This window comes from Meleagris gallopavo, chromosome 11 (genome assembly GCF_905368555.1).
Source record: "Meleagris gallopavo chromosome 11, MGAL_WU_HG_1.1, whole genome shotgun sequence".
Taxonomy (NCBI): domain Eukaryota; kingdom Metazoa; phylum Chordata; class Aves; order Galliformes; family Phasianidae; genus Meleagris; species Meleagris gallopavo.
In genome coordinates, this window is record NC_139414.1 from 11836188 (window position 1) to 11854857 (window position 18670).

Below are 18670 nucleotides of genomic sequence, written 5' to 3' on the forward strand. Positions count from 1 at the left end.
ACCTTCTGTTCTCCCTTTCCTCTGGCACTCCTTCCTCTCACAAACTATGCAAACTTTCCCAAATTTCTCCCTTTTATTCAGTTCAGAACAGTAGCCTTCCTGAAGTGAAAGATTCAGGGGATACCCTGTTAGACAGTTTCTATCACAAGTTTAATATTTTAATAATACGGATTATAAAGTAAATGGAATGGATCCTGAAACATCACTCCTTTTTCATTCCTGAACTGATATCAGAATCAGTTTAAGCTCATTAACCTAAAACTTGCTCAAAATTGCTCTTCAGCTACATATGGTCAGTGTTCGCAGTCTTTTCACAGATAAGTGAAATTTTAATACCTTATTTCAAGCTGTTAGGATTCATCCGTGGTAACCAGAAAAAGTGAAAATGCCTTACATCTGAGTTAATACGTGCAGTCTGCAAATCAAATGAATACGGTTGCAACTAGCAGAAAGAATCAGTAAATTTATTCTCCACTGTGTGAACAACTATAATGCAATCTAAGTTCTAGTTGAAAGGAAGTGTGTGACAATACCTTTTTGTTTTGTTTTAAAAGCATCTGCGGGCCAGATTCTTCCCTGCTGCAGCTCAGTTAGGTCAATATGACCATATGCTCTGATCCAGGAGATTAATTTACCTTTCAAGTGAGGTGGTGCGTTTAAAACTCGCAACAAGATGACTTTACCTCCCCTTATTATGAAGGAGACTTGAGACCTATCAGAAAAGAGAGACAAAATCCCTTCATTAAATGCTTATCTCAGTAATGAATAAGGCACAGAAGACTCACGTTAAATGAAGCATTAATAGTGAAGATGGATATGGGACACCAGACATGTCCTGGGGGGAGCTGACCAGTTTCATCTTTGTAATAATCTGCACAAGAAGCTTAAGCAACTTAAGATAAAGGTTGCTTGAATGATTAAAATGATATTTACACAGAGCAGATGGGCAGAGCATTAGGACTTACACAGCCTGAGCACTAAGCATAATGAAAACATCTAGGTGATTTACATAAATACACTTTCATCCAAACTTTGCCTTAATGGCAACAGTGAGAAGGAAAATTTCTTATTACATACTTCCAAAAGAAAGATACCTGGGATATGTTCTTGGGAACTGTCTCAAAACCCACCTCAATCTGCCCCATCACTACAGATCCAAGGTCTTGGACAGTCCCATTTGAGCTCAGTGCTGAGCTCACAGTTAATAGCATTTCTAACAACTGAGCAAGCAGAGCTGTGAGCTACTCTATGTAAAACTCTCACACTCACAACGGTAGCGTTTGTCAAAATAACCTGAGTCCTGCTATATCCGGGGGGCCCCCACACGTTTCCACCATCATTAGCAGAATTACAGCCGTGAGAATTAGTTTGATGATGAATGAGCAACTTTCTTTTCCAAAAAAAGCTGTAAAGAATTATCCCTTCCTGATCCATTTCCTATACAAGTAACATGGGTCTGGTTGGGTCAAAGTGGGTGAGAGTGATAAACAGTTACCCTCAGCAGCTTTTTCACACAGCTGCACAAAAGGTGTTTGGCATTTACCGGTGCTGTTTAGAATTTGGCTGCCATGGGACACACTCTGCGGAAAGATGGAGAAAAATCTTGTGCCAGGATGGGACCTGCCCTATCTCCCTGCTGCTGGAGGCTCTGAACAGAGATTTCTTCTGTCCATTGGCACTCTGGCAATTAGCACTGTTTTTTTGGCATTTCCCTATCTGATGTGCTCAAAACAGGCCACGAAAGGCACGCCTCATTCAGTAGCCCACTCCAATCGGCCCAGCCCCACTCCTTGCATGCACGGCTGGTCCATCTGCTGTGGACCAGTGATGAAATAGAACCCACATGCAAAAGTAGCACTCACCAGTGAAAAGACACGTCATTCTATTTTGCAATAGAAAGTAGGGGGGAAAATAATCAGCGTTACCAATAATAGTGCAAGCAGAACGTGCTGACCAGAGCCAAACATTTCATGAAGGGCAGGAAAATATTGTCCTTAGAGTACAACATCTTTTGCCTAATTTTAACCAAGCAATAACAACCCACGGATTACCCAGGCTACAACTGTATAATTTTGGCAAACGCCACAGGTCTTATGCTGACTGCAGAGTGAATTGCTGATGCTCAGCACCATTCATTCATCCCTAGGAAGACCTCAGGCAACTAAAGACACCACAGGCAACACAGACGAGGGGTCAGCCACTGCCCCCAGCGAGCTCAAACCCATGACAACGAGGCAGGACGTGGCACACGTTAGTGCTGATGCTCACAGTGCCACGTTGCAACAAGGCAGCAGTACGTAAAGTTGCTGTGCCTTCACCACAGGCACCTCTGGTCAAATTACAGACATGCAGAAAAGAACAGCAATTAAATGTGATCTGTCATATATGATCCATGCAGCTTAGGACAGGAAGAACATACAGGGAGAAATTTAAGACCAGAAAGACATTCTACCAGCACGTAAGCTGCTGGAATAGAGACACTGAAAGCAAACAGAGTGGAAACAACAAATAAACAAGCTTCAGATTTCAGCACTGCTTTCAAAAAGCATACAAAATCACTTGCAAAACTGATTTTCAAAGATGTCATCATAGATACTCTGAGCCAATTCCTGTTTTGAAATCATTCTTTCAGAGAAACAAAAGAAATACAGGAGAAGAAATAAAAACATGCCGCATGAGTCATTTATATATTTAATATAAATATATTGATATTTTTTCAATAATTTTAAAGAAAATTTACAGTGTTATCCAACCTGAACCTTTTCTTGCTTTCTAAAACCAAACTGATCTGTACAAGAGCAGTGAATATTCCAACAGTGCAAAAATATAAATAGAACCCTCACAAAAAACCTTTGGTTTCAGTTTTTCTTTCTGCATTTCAGGATGAATCTTTGCGGTGAACACTGTAAAACCACACTGCAATTTTGCAGCATTTAGAATATTTTTAGCTGTACTTATGTTTAAGAAAAAAAGTCTTGAAAGAACATATGTGGCCCTCATGTGCCACTTACTGAGGGCCAAGGGAATGAGAAATTTTTCAGGAAAGGAGGGTTTTGTTGACAGGTCCTGTGATCCCATGAAACTCATTCCCATCTTCCCTGTCTGATGCAGGTCAGCTAAGGATCAAGATGAAGAGCTTTCCCTTTTTGTTTAAGGTTGCTCCTTTCATTAAAAAAGGAACATTCTGATCTCTTGGTTAATAAATGCATCAAGAACTTGCCATCTTTCTCATATTAAGATACCATTCAGCACAATACATTCAAACAATCAATTAATTTCAGCGCTCCAAATTTTAGAAGAGATTAAGAACTGATGAAGAGTTTTGAAGACAAGGCACTGCCCACGTGCCAGCTCTCACAGCAGCAGTATCAGAGAGAACAGGCCACAGGCAGAGGGAACATCCCACCAGTGCAGATCATCCAGTCCAGCTACTAACCCATCCCCGCTATCCCGTGTCCTTAAGCACAGCATCTGCCCTCTTCTTGAACACCTCCAGGGATGGTGACCACCTCCCTGGGCAGCCTGTGTTAGAGTCTCACATCTCTTTCGGAGCCTTTCCTAATATCCAACCTGAACCTCTCCTGGTGCAACTTGACACCATCACCTTTCATCCTACTGTTGTTACCTGGGAGAAGAGGCCAACCCCCACCTCGCCACAACCTCCTTCTAGGTACTTCTTAATGATTCAGACTCAAGTGCCTCAAACAAGACTCAAGTGCACTAGAATCTCCTAGTGCGTATGCTCTCAGTTCAGCTTGCTCTGAACACTGCTTTGCTGACATGTGGCCCCAGTGTGCTTCCTGTCATTTTGAACCATCCCCAGGCCAGACGCGGGCTGTGCAGGGCAGCAGGTTGTCTCTGTGCTCCCCAATGCACTCCCACAGCTGTGCTACAGATGCATGCATGGTTTGTTTTTTTTTTTTACAACGGGAGGAAAGGCAGCTGCCAAATGTTGCTTTGGAGAGTGGAGTTGTGTCTCTGGGAAATACGGAAATGTATTTTGAGACAGGGAAATATCTCAAAATATATAAAACTTTTCCTCCAAAGATTGTTGAACAAAGTACTCCAGCTTCTTGGCACACATGGAAATGTTTCATTTCTGTATTTAACAGAAGGCCTAAAACGCTTAACTCTGGCATTCCTCAAGGAAAGTATGAATCACATTGCTTTAATATAAAATCAACTCCCAATTTCCTGGCTTCATGGGGAAAAAATAAATAAATATTCATGTTTCTCTTCAGCACACTGATAACATAAGCTATAAGAACTGGCATAAAGACTGCAAGGAAGGAGAAAAGAGAAAATCTTGGGAGCAATGGCCATTATCCCATAGATCCATAAGCTGCTGCCAACATGAATCAGGCCACAGAGCACAGCCCCACAACACTGCCAGCAGCCAGGCCCTGGCCAGGAGCAAACCAGCTCAGAACACCTCCACTCCTCCCAGTTCTTATCCATAATTGAACTGCTTCACAATCAAGCAAAGCTGGTAAATTAAAAAAAAAAAAAAAAAAAAAAAAACAGAACTGAAAAGACAAATACTCTGTGATGCAGCACTGACTTTTTTCTGACCATATAAATTGCACAGTCACTTACCAGAGCAGTCGCTTTCTCACCAATGCGATCCCAAATCGGAGATCCTTCTACCCCTTCCCCGCAACCCCTCCCCAGCGACCAGCACAGGGCAGGAGCAGCAGGCTCATTTTGTACTGAATTTCAGAAAAACGATTCTTACGTTTTCCTGCTGCAAATGGAACTGCTGTTCATGACCCAAAGGCTTTCTTTAGGATCATAAATAGAACAGCTCCTACTCCAACGGAACTAGAATTCCTAATGACATATTTTAGTCCGTGTCTTTGAATCCTATTTGAAAAGCAACAATATAGCCTTTATAACTGTGGAATATGTATTCCTCCTTTAAAAGGAAAGCTGAATAGAGAATGTTTTATTTCTAGCTTTTGCCACTGCTATTTCGAGCTCACATCTCCATTGTAAGCTATGCTGTCACAGACAACACTTGTAGAAACATACTAACAATGTCTAGAAATGAATACATATACATATCTTCAAGGTTCTTAGCACAAACTAAATTTGCATGACACTTTCTAAATTAAAAAATTGAGGAACTTGATGTACTTCTTCATGCTACAGGACCAGCTAATGCTCACTAACTTTACCTGGTACCACCTCGTGCCTTGCAGACCACGTTACTGGGTCAGCACAGATCAGTCGATGTCTTCCCTCGTGTTTTGCACCCTGCCAGCCTTGCGCACCCTTCTGAAGCCAGGCCTTCCTCTGCCAGCCTTCATACACTGACTAATGTTTGTTGGCCCTCACGCCTGGGATGCTGAGATAAATACTGTCTTGCAGCTGATCTTGGACACTTACCCTGAGGGACACTGAATCTCTCCTTTTTGTGAAGCTGTTTTGCTCAGCCTCCGTGGTCTGCTTTGAAATAATTCAGCAGTCAATACCACTCCCAAGTTCCCTTTCAGGAATTCTCCTGGCATATCAGCCACAGCCATTTCTCATAAAGCTGTTGGAAGCTTTAAGAGTTATGTGAACATCTGGTTCACTTTCTCACTCTCCAGTATCTGTAGCACTTCCTGGAGCCCTAAGGCTCATTCTCGACAGTGGCATTAAGCACTCACAAACCTTGGGCTGCTACTAGAGTCCCTCATCCTTATTGCATCTTTGGGCATACCCAAAACAATTCAAAATGAGAAATACAATTTTCTTGGAATACCTTTGCATGATGCTCACCTGAAATATTCTTAGGTTGCACATAGAAATTCATCTGTTCATAAATATAAAGATGATAAGAGATCACTCATCTGTCTGAAGAAGTTTTAGAATAATCCACATTAAAGCTGATTTAAAGGGTTTTTTTTTTTCCCCAAGAGCTGTAAAATGGTAGAGACAACATAACAGAGCTTCTCTGAAGTTTGTTATTCCTCTAGCAATGCTCTTGGTTTTCGACAATACAATCACATGGAGGACATGCCAGACCAAAATGGGGCCGAACAAGTATAGTCACCAGGTATGTAATCCACACAGGCTCTCCATCCATTTATTCATATTTTCGAATACTCGCCATGACAAGAGCATTTTCAGACCTGACAATAAATAACTGCACTTCACTTTCAACCAAAGGCTGTGAGAAACTGATTCAGTCCTGATGTGGTCATCATAAACACATGTGAAGATTCTCTCAGCTGGCACTAAAAGCGGTATGAGTTACAGCGCATGCTGATACAGAAATGTGGACAAGGATCTGCTGCTGCTGGACTTCGTGGTCGCACACCTACAAAACAAACGCTTCTATTCTAGAAAAGCTCAAGTCCCTATTGCTCCACGTGCTGACAGACAGCAGAACAAGTGGGGAACGTTTTCCCGAAACAGGACATATATGTTAATTTACCCATCTGTTCCTCAGATCTTTAGCACATAGCTCTTGGACTTCAGTAACCGGCAAGACAGCCTTGAGATATTTTCGGTTCATATTCATATGGGTAAATGTGTTCTACTGCAATTTGGAGTTACACTGATCTCATTCAATATTCTCATCCAAAATCCATGAAGCTGCCTGAGAACCCAGCCTTTTATCCTCAAGGAGAACCACGCTGATGACATGGATATTCAATTTAAATACGATACAAATTGAACACATCATTCTTTTCCAAGATTACCCTGAAATCACATGAAGAGGAATCTTTTCACTTGTGAATATTTATGTTGTCAAAGCATCACCCTCCCTCCCTGCCCAACTCCATCTGTTAAAACTCTAAAAAGAAACCAACTTCTCACAGAGAACAAATCGTAGCACAAATCTGGCAGCATTTCCTCTAGAGAAACACAATGATTACGGTGCCTTTCGGCTCCGTTACAGCTACCTGCATTCTTACTGCTGCTGGCAGATCCTAAGATTCCCTTTGATTGTACCTGGATAACAAAATAGCGATGCACAGATATAGTAACCAGTCCCTCTCCTGATATCTTTAGGTGTATAGGTATTTTGTGCAAAGCCCTGAAATGAAATGCATTGAGCACCCAGACAGCATCACAGGCAGCAAGGCTTACTGGAGAGGGTGGTACACAAAGAACAAATGTCTTTTGGTTGAGACCTGCTCTTATCCCCAAGATCAAGCACATTTTTTAAGTAAGCCCCACATCCTCTGTGTGTGTTTTGTGTCCACCTGACAGAGAAATAAGTTTGATAAAGCTCATTAAGCCACATTCAGCGCTTAAACATTATGCAAGCAGATCTCACTGAACAAAATGGAAGAGAAAACTGAGTTCCTGACAGGTTTGCAAACAAAACAATTCACCAAAAAGCCTGCCATGACTTAGAGTATATGAATGATACCAAGGCAGCTTACAGAGTCTCCACTCAGTTTCCCTCTGTCAAGGGAAGGCAGCAGCAAAGAAATCCTTGCTGCTATGCAGTCTGGAACATTGCAAGGCTGCTGCTCAGAGGTTTGACCAAGATAACGTGGACGTTTCAAAGAGGAGATTCAGCTGGGAATTTAAAACCAAAAGTAAGAGGGAACAGATTAGGACATTCTGGGATTTAATGGGCAAAAGCCATTCCCAGTTCCTGGAAACACATTCCTTCTCCTTCCAAAGTATACATACCAGAGCATGAAAAAAAAAAACCAAAACCACCCTTTGGCAGTTTGCAAAATCTTGGTTACAACATACAGAAAGAACACCTCCACCCTATGGTGCTCAGCATTATACTACATCTCAGCACTGTCAGCACACATTCACTTCTGTCACTTCAGGGTGTGTTCGGAGGCAATTCAGTCACCAGATGTTTGTTTCAATGCAAAAATAACACAAAAAAGCATTTCTTCAAGGAGCAGCATGGCAAAGCGATACGCCCCCAGAGCACATTGCTCCATAAGCACTGCTCAGCCTCGCCGAGTGCCAGGGATGCAGTGTGTGAGTCCTGCAGTCAGACACGGCTTCTCATGACATCTTGTGGCAGCACGACATGCTGACTGTGCTCCGGCTGGTTCTCTTAACAGCAATCGAACAGGCTGCAGAACAGTGGTATTTCAGAAAACCAAACACCCAACTGCCCAATGAAAAGGCAATGATTTATAATGAAGGTAAACAGACAAGCGTTTAATTCAGAAAAATCAGCCATTCCAAAAACATAACAATACGAAGCACGAAGGAATAGGATCGTTATTTCAAACTAATAGAAGGAAGTCAGAAAGCTGACACAAGTTCAACTTGATGCAATTCAAACTACGTGTGAGCTACAGATCTAAAGACAAGTGCATTTTTATATCTAACATGTTCTTATCTACTGTGAGTACAAAAACTGCATCTCTTTTCAAATCATTGCCTTGCAGGGAAAGATAGGTGCAGAAAGAGGAAGTTTCATTATCCAGAAACTTAATTGCAAGCTGGCTGCATCTGGCTAATTTATGCTGATGCTTATGTTACATGTAATTGGATAAATATAAAAATGGCAAATTTTATTTCCCATTTGTCCTCAAATTGCATTGAGAGAAAAACATCTTTTATTCATGGCTGAGGTAAATTATGATCCAATAGCATCCTTACAGAGGAATCTGTAACATCCCACTCTGACTAATGGGTCAGAGATAGCTCTAATGAAAATAACATTAAAAACAACACAAGCACTTAAGCTATAGTCTTATAGCTGACAGTACTCTCCTCGGGGCAGAGCGGAAAGGTGATGCTCCCAGCTGTTCCCTGAGTAACACTTAACACACACACTCTTTCCTCCCCAATGGTATTTCAGTTTCTTACTACGCATCCAGAACAGAATTAGGGTGGGTTTTGGCTTTCTTTGGTTCATTTTTACAACACACAAAAAGCAAAGCTGTGAGCCTGTAGCATGCATCGCATGCTGCATCGAGCTGCTGCCAGCAGCTGGCTTTGATAGTTCAGAAAGCAGACACACTGCTTTGCAGTCAGGAGAGGGAGCCAGCTGGCACTTCCCAGCTGCTCCTTGTGTCTGAAGCTCAAACGCCATGGCTTTGTGCAAGGGAAAGGTTTGCATCAGATCTAAATATGCCAGTTAGTGAGTGAGTGCTGCAAAGAACAGTTTGGATACTTGTGTCTACTTGTTCTCCTCCTCCCTTGTAGATAACCATAACAGATGCTCAATCTCTCATTAGAAGCTGAAATAAAAGTGAAGAGTGATATCCCATTGAGGTAAAGCACACCTCTGTCTCTGGAAGCAGGCTGGGAAGCAGAGCAGGGGCAGATCGTCACCATGAAATATGGAACCAATAAATGAGAACACACTTCTGCTTTCAGAATGTGGCTTCTGAAGGTCACCAAACTCTCTTCCTTCTGTAACCATCTTCATCTGACCAGGACACAACAGAACCTTGCTGTCTTTGTGGCACAGGCATTGGGTTAAGTTATGTAGCATTACTACATAAATCTCATATTTTCACATATTCTCCTGTCCTAGTTCAATCTCCCAGAAATTAGAGTGGAACACAGGAAATCTGCCCAACCCTTATCCCGTAATTTGCTACTGTTTGGAATGTTAAGCAGGACCTGCTCAAGACCTCTCCAGGCCAAGCTTGGAGTAAATAATGTAGGTAGGTGATAAGGAAAAACTCTGTGTTCCTCCCAAATCGTAATCGTCTTGTAAACTGGACCATCATGGCTTACCTTTATAACAACACACTACACAGGAAACTTTGGTCCCTGAAGCACTGAGCCCTAACTTTATGCAGACATACACTTTCCATGCTCTAAGAGGCCATGAAATTAGTAGCTGCTTTGGTACAGCCCTTGCTTCAGCAGAGCCATGCCAGACTGCTACTAGAAAATGTTAAAATCAAACCAGGCTCAAGCAGTTTCCTCTACAACCCCTTTTAAGAAACTAAGGCTTTATGTATGTCCATGTGCTTTTAAATCCCACTGAAAAATAGAAAACCTCACAGTAAAAAACCTTTCAGTTTTTATTATTTTTTTCCAAATTGTTGTTTCTGTGTTAAAAGAAATTGAAAGCTGGTCATCATCATACCAATAACTAAAACAAAACAAAACAAAAACAACCCCCTCCCCCAAAAAAATAAACAACCCCAAAAACATAAAATCACTTAACTCATTATAACTCCTCATCTCATTAGAAATGGGTCATTAATAAAGCAAGTCATCTCCAACCAGCCTCCTTCCCATTCAATGGGAAGAACAAGAGAGGATCAGGATCCTCTACTGAAGACAAGTCCCAGCTTTTCTTAAAAGGACAACTTGAAAAGTTGTAAAACCTCTCCCTGTGCTATTCAGTGCAGTGCAGAGATAGATGCATAGCACAGCTGGTTTATCCAGTTTGTTAAAAAAAATGAAAGTCCTACGAGTGCAGCCCCCTTACAAACCAACCACAGCTGGAACTGCACTATGATGCACTCAGTAAACCAGTTACATGCACAGCATCTTCTTACTAGACAGCACCTAACTCCTAAAGAATACTGCCCTGATCTGAACAGACCCATTGATTAAAACAAGAATTTGTCTTACAGTATCACATGCACAGGTGTTTTTCTATACTTACTAGTGGCTTCTCATTTTGAGGCTGTACAATTCATGACGTTATTGTTACAATATTAATAGATGTGAATATTTTTTGAGAGCCTTACCTCATATCTCTGTCACCATTTCCAATACTTACCATTAAACACAGCATCAAACAGAACCAGTCTTTGTCTGCTGATCTGCAGCCCAGGAAACGGCGCTCCAGGCCACAAGCACACACTGCTGCCTCATGTCCAGTTTTAAATCTACCAGGAGCCCTAAGTCCTTCTCAGGGCTACCAAATGTAGATAATCTCTATTTCTGTTTATTTATTAAACTGAATCAATGGGGAAAAAAATCATTTCAGTGTTGCAGCTTTATTTGAAAGTGACCTCAAGTTTTGATAGTACAGACTTTTACACAAAATTGGCACTGCAAAAAAATAAACTTCAGAGTTTTCCTACAGCAGATTACAAGCTGCAAGCTCATAATCAAATGATTTTTCTACACAGAAAAAGATAATCTGCTCAACGTCTTGTTTTCAGATCAGCATCAAGTGATCCTGAAAATCCAGCTTTACTCTACGTGCCAGGAAAAAAGAAAAACAAGAAAAAAAAAATCAAAAGGCCCCCCTCAACCTCACTTACTGGGAAAGGCATCTCACTGCAGTTCTGTACTTCCAATGTACAGTAACAGTTGTGACTAACTCTATATTAGAAACATATCGAGATTTCCAATATTATATTCCATGAATAAAGGTCAAGTTTTACATACTTTAGATTTTAAAGACCTTTGGGAAGTCAAGGTATTTGGACAAAGCTTTATAAATTGCAGTTTCCAAAGAACTCAAAAGTCCATCCAAAAGGAAAAAAAAAAAATCCATCAGCCTTTAACAATTTCTTCTAAACCCAGTTCATTTCAGCAGTTCATTTCACACTTTCCTGATGCAATATTACAACAATATCCCATCGTATTAACTTGCAGTATTAATCACAGTATGATAGAATGGCTTGGGAAGTCAGTCTGGTCCCAACCCCTGCAGTGACATGGTGGCCCCCAACCAATTCAGTTTGCCCAGGGCCCCACCCAGCCCAACCTTGCACACCTATAGGGAGGGGGCACCCACAGCACTCTAGACAACTTGGGCCACTGCCTCAGCACCTCTGAATATGGAATTTTTGCCTAACATATTCCCCCTTGTCCTAAGATCCAGAGGAAAAAAAAAAAAATGCGAAGAGCCCCACAATTATTTTACCAGTACCACACACTCCATATAAAGTAAAGCTTCTCCAAAGCTAATTTTTTAAAATTATTTTTAACTTTATTTGCCATCAGGTTTCTCAAACAGAAAATCTATTTTGAGAACAAACTTTCTCACTATACAGATAATTCCTCATACGGATTTTGACTAAGGCAAGGAAGGAGCAGGAAAGGGATTAACTGCAAAGCTTGGCCCCATGCTACCCTTGCAGACATTCCTCAAATATTAAGGCTATGGAGCATTACCAGACTGAAGTAAAACAGTACTACTCCAACCATGAAAATAACTAGTACTGTAATTCCTGCACTCCATACCTCACAAAGCAAGATAGTTCTGAACCATACAATGTCATACAACAGCAGTATACTCTGAAGAACACTGCAAGGTCTGATTTCTCCTATCTGCTAGGTTTGCTTCTCATTTTATGATTCCTGGGCTCAATCTGGCTTGCTTTATTGTGCTCTTCACAGATGTGTGCTAACTAAGAAAGGAAAAGCATCAGTGTTTAATTCACCAAACTTAAAGTCTAAAACTTTAAGACTACTCTAGAAATTGGAATTTCATTTTCCTTTTGGGCATTTTGACTTTTCCTTCAGTCTCTGAATCATACATTTATACCCCCCCCCTCTGCTTTGTAATACTAACATAAACAACATCCAGTGACAGAATAATCAAGTTTTTGCCAGGAAAAAAAAGAAGCACCATTCTGTTAAACCTTTGATTGTTTCAGTAGATTTGCAGCAGCATTCTGAGACCACAGTCTCATGCATACTATTGCTTAAAACCCTGCTCCCAGGTCCTGTGTATTAGTGTACTTGGCAACGTTTTGCATCCTGGTATTAAAACAGAAGAGAAATAGAATATACTATTTGATTACAGGAACACTGATAGTAGCTCCTATAAATTTCTATTTACATGAACTTGTGTGCAAAAGATCTACTTTGCACCTCGTGACATTTACGACTGGCATTTAGTTCTCCTGTGAGGCCGATGAGTCACTCACTATTCACTGGCATTGAACAGTTTTACCATAGCCACCTCTTCCAGCATCGTAGTCTTGCCGATACTCATCTCTGACCTTACAAAGGAGAAAAAAAAAACAAAAAACAAAAGTCTGGTAAATATATACAGAAAGGTATTTTAGCAAGAGCTACTACACCATCAGACTATATAGTCAAACTGAGTCTGCACAAAAGTTGTCTGACAAAAGGGAAGGTAAAGTGCATCATGCACAAGCCCAGAATGCCAGGTCAAATAGCCTTCCTGTCAAATGGTCCCTTTGGGCACTATCAATCAAGACAGACTGGCCATCATCACTTTGTCTCATTTCTCAGTAGTAAAACCATCTGCTATCTGCCTGACTTTTGGTAAGTTGAGTGTTACCTTTTGTGTTTTTGTCAGCTTTACATTTCCTGGGTTTATTTATATGAATTACCTCCCCAAACAATCATCAGGCTTCTGAAAATACTTTCAGTGAAATACATGAAAAAAATTACTTATTCTCAGCAGATAACACCACTGATAAAACACTTAGGGATTAATGTATATTATGATCTTCAACACCTCTGAAGTTGCTGTTTCTTAAGTTGTTCTGGGTGCGTCCCTTCAAAAAGCAATCAGTCACCAGCCCCTCAGAAAGCAGACAACCTACCTGGCCCCCTGACCTCCCCCGGCCGTACTGCCGGCCCTCCTTAAATCCTGCATCCCAGTCCGTCCTTATGATCCTGTCGTCAAGCCTGGTCCCATTGATGTACCGCATTGCGTTCTCAGCATCTCCTCTTGCGTAATACCTCAGGAATTTGTTAAAGAAAACCGTGCACAGATCTGCCAGGCCTGAGAGCTCAGAGAGAACAGAGAGCGATAGCAGGACAACACCCGGACCGACAGAGGCCGTGCATCGCAGGGAAGCACGATACCAATAAAAGCCCATTCTTACTCTGGTGCTCAGAGAATGTTTTACCGCCCAGGCCCAGCGCCAGAACGCGGCCGGCAGAAGGATACTCGACGAAGCAGAAGCCGCAGGCGGTCTTCTTCACCTTGTCCAGCCCCATGATGATCTTCTTGATGTCGCCGCTCTTGCCGAACAGCTCGTGGATCTGCTCCTCTGTGGTGTAGAACGAGAGGTTCCCCACGTACAGCGTGCAGCTCTTCCTCAGCAGCCGCTCCTGGTCGTACCGCGTGCCCTAAGCGCAACCACAGCGTTACCCGGCGGCATACGGACCGGGACCGAGACTGAGATCGGGACAGACACCGAGACCCCCGCGGCCCTTACCCGGAAGTGCTGGTCGCGGTACTGGCTGAGGTCCACGTAGGAGTCGCTGCGCAGGATGCTCAGCGTGCCGCCCGAGCACATGCTGCTGGCCTGCACCGCAGCGGCGCGACACGGCGCCCCGGATTCCGCCGCCAATGGCGGGACGCGGCGCCGCTCTCGCGAGAACCGGTCCCTCCCGCTCCGCGGCTCTCGCGAGAACGCTCGGCTCGCGGCGACTCTCGCGAGAGCGGCGCGCAGGATGGTGCTGCGGCGGGTGCTGCTGGCGCTGCTCAGCAACCCGCACCTCATCGAGAAACTCTCCGAGTCGCGGCCCATCCGCGCCGCCGCCCGCCTCACCGCCAGCGCCATCACCCGAGGGCAGCTGGGCGCCCGCCGAGCGGCGAGGGACCTGCGGCCCGGCCTGACCCGCCTGCGGGACGCCTTCCTGGGGGGGCTGAAGGACGACGGCCGGCCGCGGGGCCGGCCGGAATCCCCTGGGAGGGGATCGGGACCGGGACGGGGACCGGGAAGGAGCGGCCGGCCCTGAGCGGCGGGAGGCGGCCGTGCGCGTGGCCGGCCCCGTGGAGACGGTTCGGCGGTGACAGCCGGAGCGCGGCGATGGCACCGGGCGGAGCGGGGTGACCCGAGGAGCGGCACAGAACGGCACGGAGGCGACCAAGGAGCGCTGCGGTGGGGCCGGTCACCGTGTCTGTCACCGTGTCACCATCACTTCGCACTGTGCACGGCGCTCAGCTACAGGCAGCGGGCAGGCTTACATCGAGCGTCATCCAGAATACTGTGAAGATTGTCACTGCGTGATGTGAAACCTCAAATAAAGCCATTTCTCACCGGAGGTGCTGTAACGATTCCTATCCGTGCAGCAGCGATAGTTTACATAGCCTGTGTTTGTGTGGCAGCTTTGAGACAAAGAGAGCTCTAGTGATGTTGATGATGATGATGGGTAGAATGGAACAAATGTATCCATCGTCCTGATAGGCTGGGCGGCTTTGCTTTCAATACTGTGTGAACATCCACGAGACTTAAATAGCTTTGCCACACACCTCTGGGTGCAGCTGACTGCATGCTGAGGTGACCTGGGAAGGAGATTGCCATTGTTGGTATCACTGCAGGTGAAAAACCCTCCCTATGAGACAGAATCATAGAATGGCATGGGTTAAAAAGGACGATAATGATCATCTAGTTTCAAACCCCTGCTATGTGGAGGGTTGCCAACCACCAGACCAGGCTGCCCAGAGTCACATCCAGCCTGGCCTTGAGTGCATCCAGGGATGGGGCGTCCACAGTCTCCTTGGGCAAGATATGTGGCTTCTGGTGCTGCTGGTAAAATTAAACTGGAAAAACTGAATCTATGATGTACTCAATAAAAGTCCATCTGATGATTCAGAAGCAGTGCTTTTCAATCTGAGTCAGTATTTGTAGTCTGGGGTCTCTGTCTGGCTCTGCTCCAGGTGACCTGTGAGTGGTACAAATTCATCATGCTGTGGAACTGGTGCTTCGTCACAACCAGGAAGAGTTTCAAGATCTACCCCATTTGTACAGGGATCATAAGTTCAACAGTTACCATAAGTTCATAAGATCACAAGTTTCAAAATAGTTATGAAACTTTATAGCTGTTTAAAATAGCTGAAAACAGTAAGCAGGACATGGAATACAAATTTTGGCACAATACTGTTGTCCCAACTTAAAAGAGCGAAAAAGAAATTGACTTAGAGTATACATTCGTGATGGTTTTGTAATTCCTTCTGCTACTGGGTGAGTCATTGGTACAGCCACTCTGCTGCTACCCCACCAAAAAGCACACACCATTAGTATGCAGGTATCAGCAATGAGGGATGGAGGGGTTCATGGTGAGCACACAGGGGAGACTTACCATGCAAAATGCTTTATGAGAAGGCAGAATTTTAGAATTTAGCATAAATGCCTGTGCTGAAGCATCTTCCATGTTCTAAATTTGCTTCTGTTACATCAGTACTGGGGATTTTTCAGGACAGAAATACCTCAAACAATATTGTAACACTGGTGTCCATATGGTGTATAGGGACAGAGAGGAGGGTCTGAAGTTTCAAGAGCATGAAGGTAAAACCATATTGAATCAGATGAAGTCCTCCTAGTCTAGTAACCTCTCTCCAGCAGATGAGCTAAATGCCTATTGTCAGTAGCACAGCCCACAAACCTTCTATCTGAGATTAGAACTTCTAATGTATATCTCATACGAAAAGAACGAAGCTCAGGTTGGTTTCTGTGGTCTCTGGGTTCATCCTCTCTTATGAGGAAAATGAGGCAAGCTCCTCAGGAACACCACAGGGACTGAATGATTCAAATCTTGGTAGAGGTGGCTATGCTGAGCATGAAGAAAGGGGGAGAATTGAGCTCACAACAGCACTGCCTGTGCTGAGCACAGGACTTTGAAGAGGAAGGTCTGACAGCACATTTGGGCAGTGTCAAAGTGAAAACCTAAAATGTTCTGAGATCTAAAGTCTCTGCTGAGCTCTGCCTAGCTGAAGGATGTATAGTCCTAACTGACTTTTCCAGTCTCCACTGAATAGGAAGGATATTTGTGGTGGATCTTCCATTGATAAGTGTGGAAATATCAAAGTCTCATTCTTGAGCGAGACACCACATTTTGTAATTGTGGCTCTGACTGTACCAGGGATTATAACCAAAAAGTGACAGTCACTGCAGGTACAGTTGTTTGCGTGCTGTCCTACCATTCGGCAGAGGGTTTCCTCTTCAGACCCAGCCATATCAATCACTTCTACGTGCGTGTCTTTCTTCTTGATGTTTAGCAGAGACCTAGGAGGCATGTAGGTATGAGCAAAGAGCAGAGTATAGTGTCTTGGATAGTTTGAGGAGTCTGAAGAATGCAAGACGTGCTCTAAGTGAAAAAAACATGGTATCAGTCCCCCCTGGTGCAGGCATCCAAAGAGGAAAGCCCCGAGAACATTAAAAATGATAATGATGGGTTTCCACTTCACAGCTCTATTCTGTGATGCGCTGAACAGGACTAATGGCAAGATGAGAGGGATGAGAAATCGAGGCTCTTGGTGGCTGAACAGGGAGAGAAGTGCCAAAGGAACAAAATAAAACAGCAGCAGCGTTGGCTGGCCATCAGAATGCACTGATAACCTGGGTGGCCCACGGTAATACAATCTGACCCGCATTAACTGATGGATGTATTTCTTTAGCATTTTAAACCCAGCATCGATGGCCAGAAGGTGTAAGATCCCAAAGAGCATTACTCCATTAACTAGAAAATGTGTAACTCGCGGGTGACTTCCATGCTGTGCAAGGTTACGAGAATCAAGATTATAGCAGAGGAAGTTGAAAGGGGTCACCACCACTCTGTGATTTAACAGAGCTATGACATCGAACAGGCTGCTGTTTGTAAAGCTGAAAAGGCTGTCCAAGCCCACTGAGGTAAAATACATGGTGTCAGCTGTTATGAAGACAACGGCAGTGAAACATGCACAGGTGATAAGTTTTATAAAGGGGCTTACGAGAGTTTTAATGCTCTTTTGGGAGTCAGCATTTAAGCCTGCCCAGTAGAGCAGGGGCATTAGTGCAAATGCCAGAAAAGTCGGCCTGTTGAAAAACCCTGCAGCTATTACAACACCTAGAAGAGGGCTGTGTGTAGGCTTTGTGATGCCGCTGTCAGATTTGTTGGCGGAAACTAATACCAGCAGAAGTGCAAAGAGAAATCCTTCAAGTGTGTTGGTGAACGTTCTGGTATAAAACACCAAAGTGACATACGATCCTGCAAGGAGGAGCAGCGCTTCCCACGGATCCGCTCCCCAGGCAGGAGCCAATCGGTGCACGCTGTAGTCAAGTACAAAAGAAAAGACCGTAAGGAGAAGGCGAGGAGACACGAGAAGGGTATAGCTGCTGACACAACGCGAGCACACATCCAGCTGCTGCAACGCCTTCAGCACCCAGTAGGCAACTCCAGAGGTCAGTAATGGGAAAACAGCTGTTCTGCAGGGAGAGCTGGAAAGGAATTCCCAGGGATAATAGACCCGTAGGTTTAAAACGTCTCCTACAAAGGAAAAAAAAAAAAAAGAAAGAAAGAAAGAAGGAAAGAAAGAAAGAAGGAAGGAAAGAAAGAAAAAGCAGACGTATCTATTTTATTCAGTACTTCAGCGTCGGGGTACAACTCGGCATTGCGCTGCACAGCCGCCGCCAGAGCAGCGGCCGGCATCCTTCAGCACGCCCTCCGTTCTTACCCTTCTCCCGGCGCCGCCGCTCGGGCAGCGCTGCCGCAGGGACGGGACACGGCCAGGAGCCGCCTGCGGGCGGAACCGCGGTGAGGACACGAGCTCTGCGTGCCTCGGCCCCTCCCGCCCTCCCGCCGCGTTACCTGCCATGACCTCGGGCGACTGGAAGAACTCGTCGGGATGCAGGTAGCCGGCCTGCGGCAGCAGGCACCACCCCGCCCGCAGCGCAGCCAGAAGCGCCCACAGCCGCCGCGCCGCCATCTCGGCCCCGCACCGCCGGCCACGAGGGGGCGCACGACGCCGGCCGGAGCGCCGCAGAGCGGGCTGAGTGCGCAGGCGCAGAATGCCTCGAGTCACGCATCTGAGCACCGCAGTGCAACGCGCTGCATTTACACGCGTACAGACGGCAGCGGG

General features: G+C 44.5%; 2 protein-coding genes and 1 long non-coding RNA gene across 45 annotated transcripts in view; all 3 read right to left on the minus strand.

Moving 5' to 3' along the window:
• LOC104912536 (uncharacterized) overlaps positions 1–1425 on the minus strand; it is a 376736-nt gene extending 375311 nt beyond the window's left edge. For 13 of the 41 annotated variants that reach the window (XR_014885673.1, XR_014885672.1, XR_014885676.1 and 10 more), the window contains exons 1-2: positions 1095–1259; positions 534–712 (exon numbers count right to left, since the gene is read on the minus strand). This is a non-coding gene — a long non-coding RNA (uncharacterized LOC104912536). Of the gene's footprint in view, positions 1–533; positions 713–1094 lie in introns of all 41 variants that reach the window. The other 28 variants (XR_014885700.1, XR_014885701.1, XR_014885693.1 and 25 more) reach the window with 8 other exon arrangements.
• Positions 1426–11808: 10383 nt separating this feature from the next.
• Positions 11809–14538, minus strand: LOC100544974 (nuclear cap-binding protein subunit 2). Its single transcript, XM_010716382.4, has 4 exons — positions 14046–14538; positions 13775–13956; positions 13425–13563; positions 11809–12851 (listed from the first exon to the last, which is right to left on the minus strand). The coding sequence occupies exons 1-4, from the start codon at positions 14391–14393 to the stop codon at positions 12780–12782; spliced, it is 741 nt and encodes a 246-aa protein (XP_010714684.2). The 5' UTR covers positions 14394–14538; the 3' UTR covers positions 11809–12779.
• An 823-nt stretch (positions 14539–15361) lies between these two features.
• Positions 15362–18669, minus strand: PIGZ (phosphatidylinositol glycan anchor biosynthesis class Z (Gwada blood group)). Of its 3 annotated transcripts, XM_085233222.1 has the most exons (3): positions 18400–18660; positions 16754–18078; positions 15362–15498 (listed from the first exon to the last, which is right to left on the minus strand). In XM_085233222.1, the coding sequence occupies exons 1-3, from the start codon at positions 18515–18517 to the stop codon at positions 15442–15444; spliced, it is 1500 nt and encodes a 499-aa protein (XP_085089348.1). In that variant the 5' UTR covers positions 18518–18660; the 3' UTR covers positions 15362–15441. The 3 variants fall into 3 exon arrangements, with proteins under 3 accessions (XP_085089348.1, XP_085089349.1, XP_085089347.1); XM_085233223.1 differs by having other exon boundaries at positions 15426–18029; positions 18400–18669; XM_085233221.1 differs by having other exon boundaries at positions 15426–18078.
• Between the last annotated feature and the right edge of the window lies 1 nt (position 18670).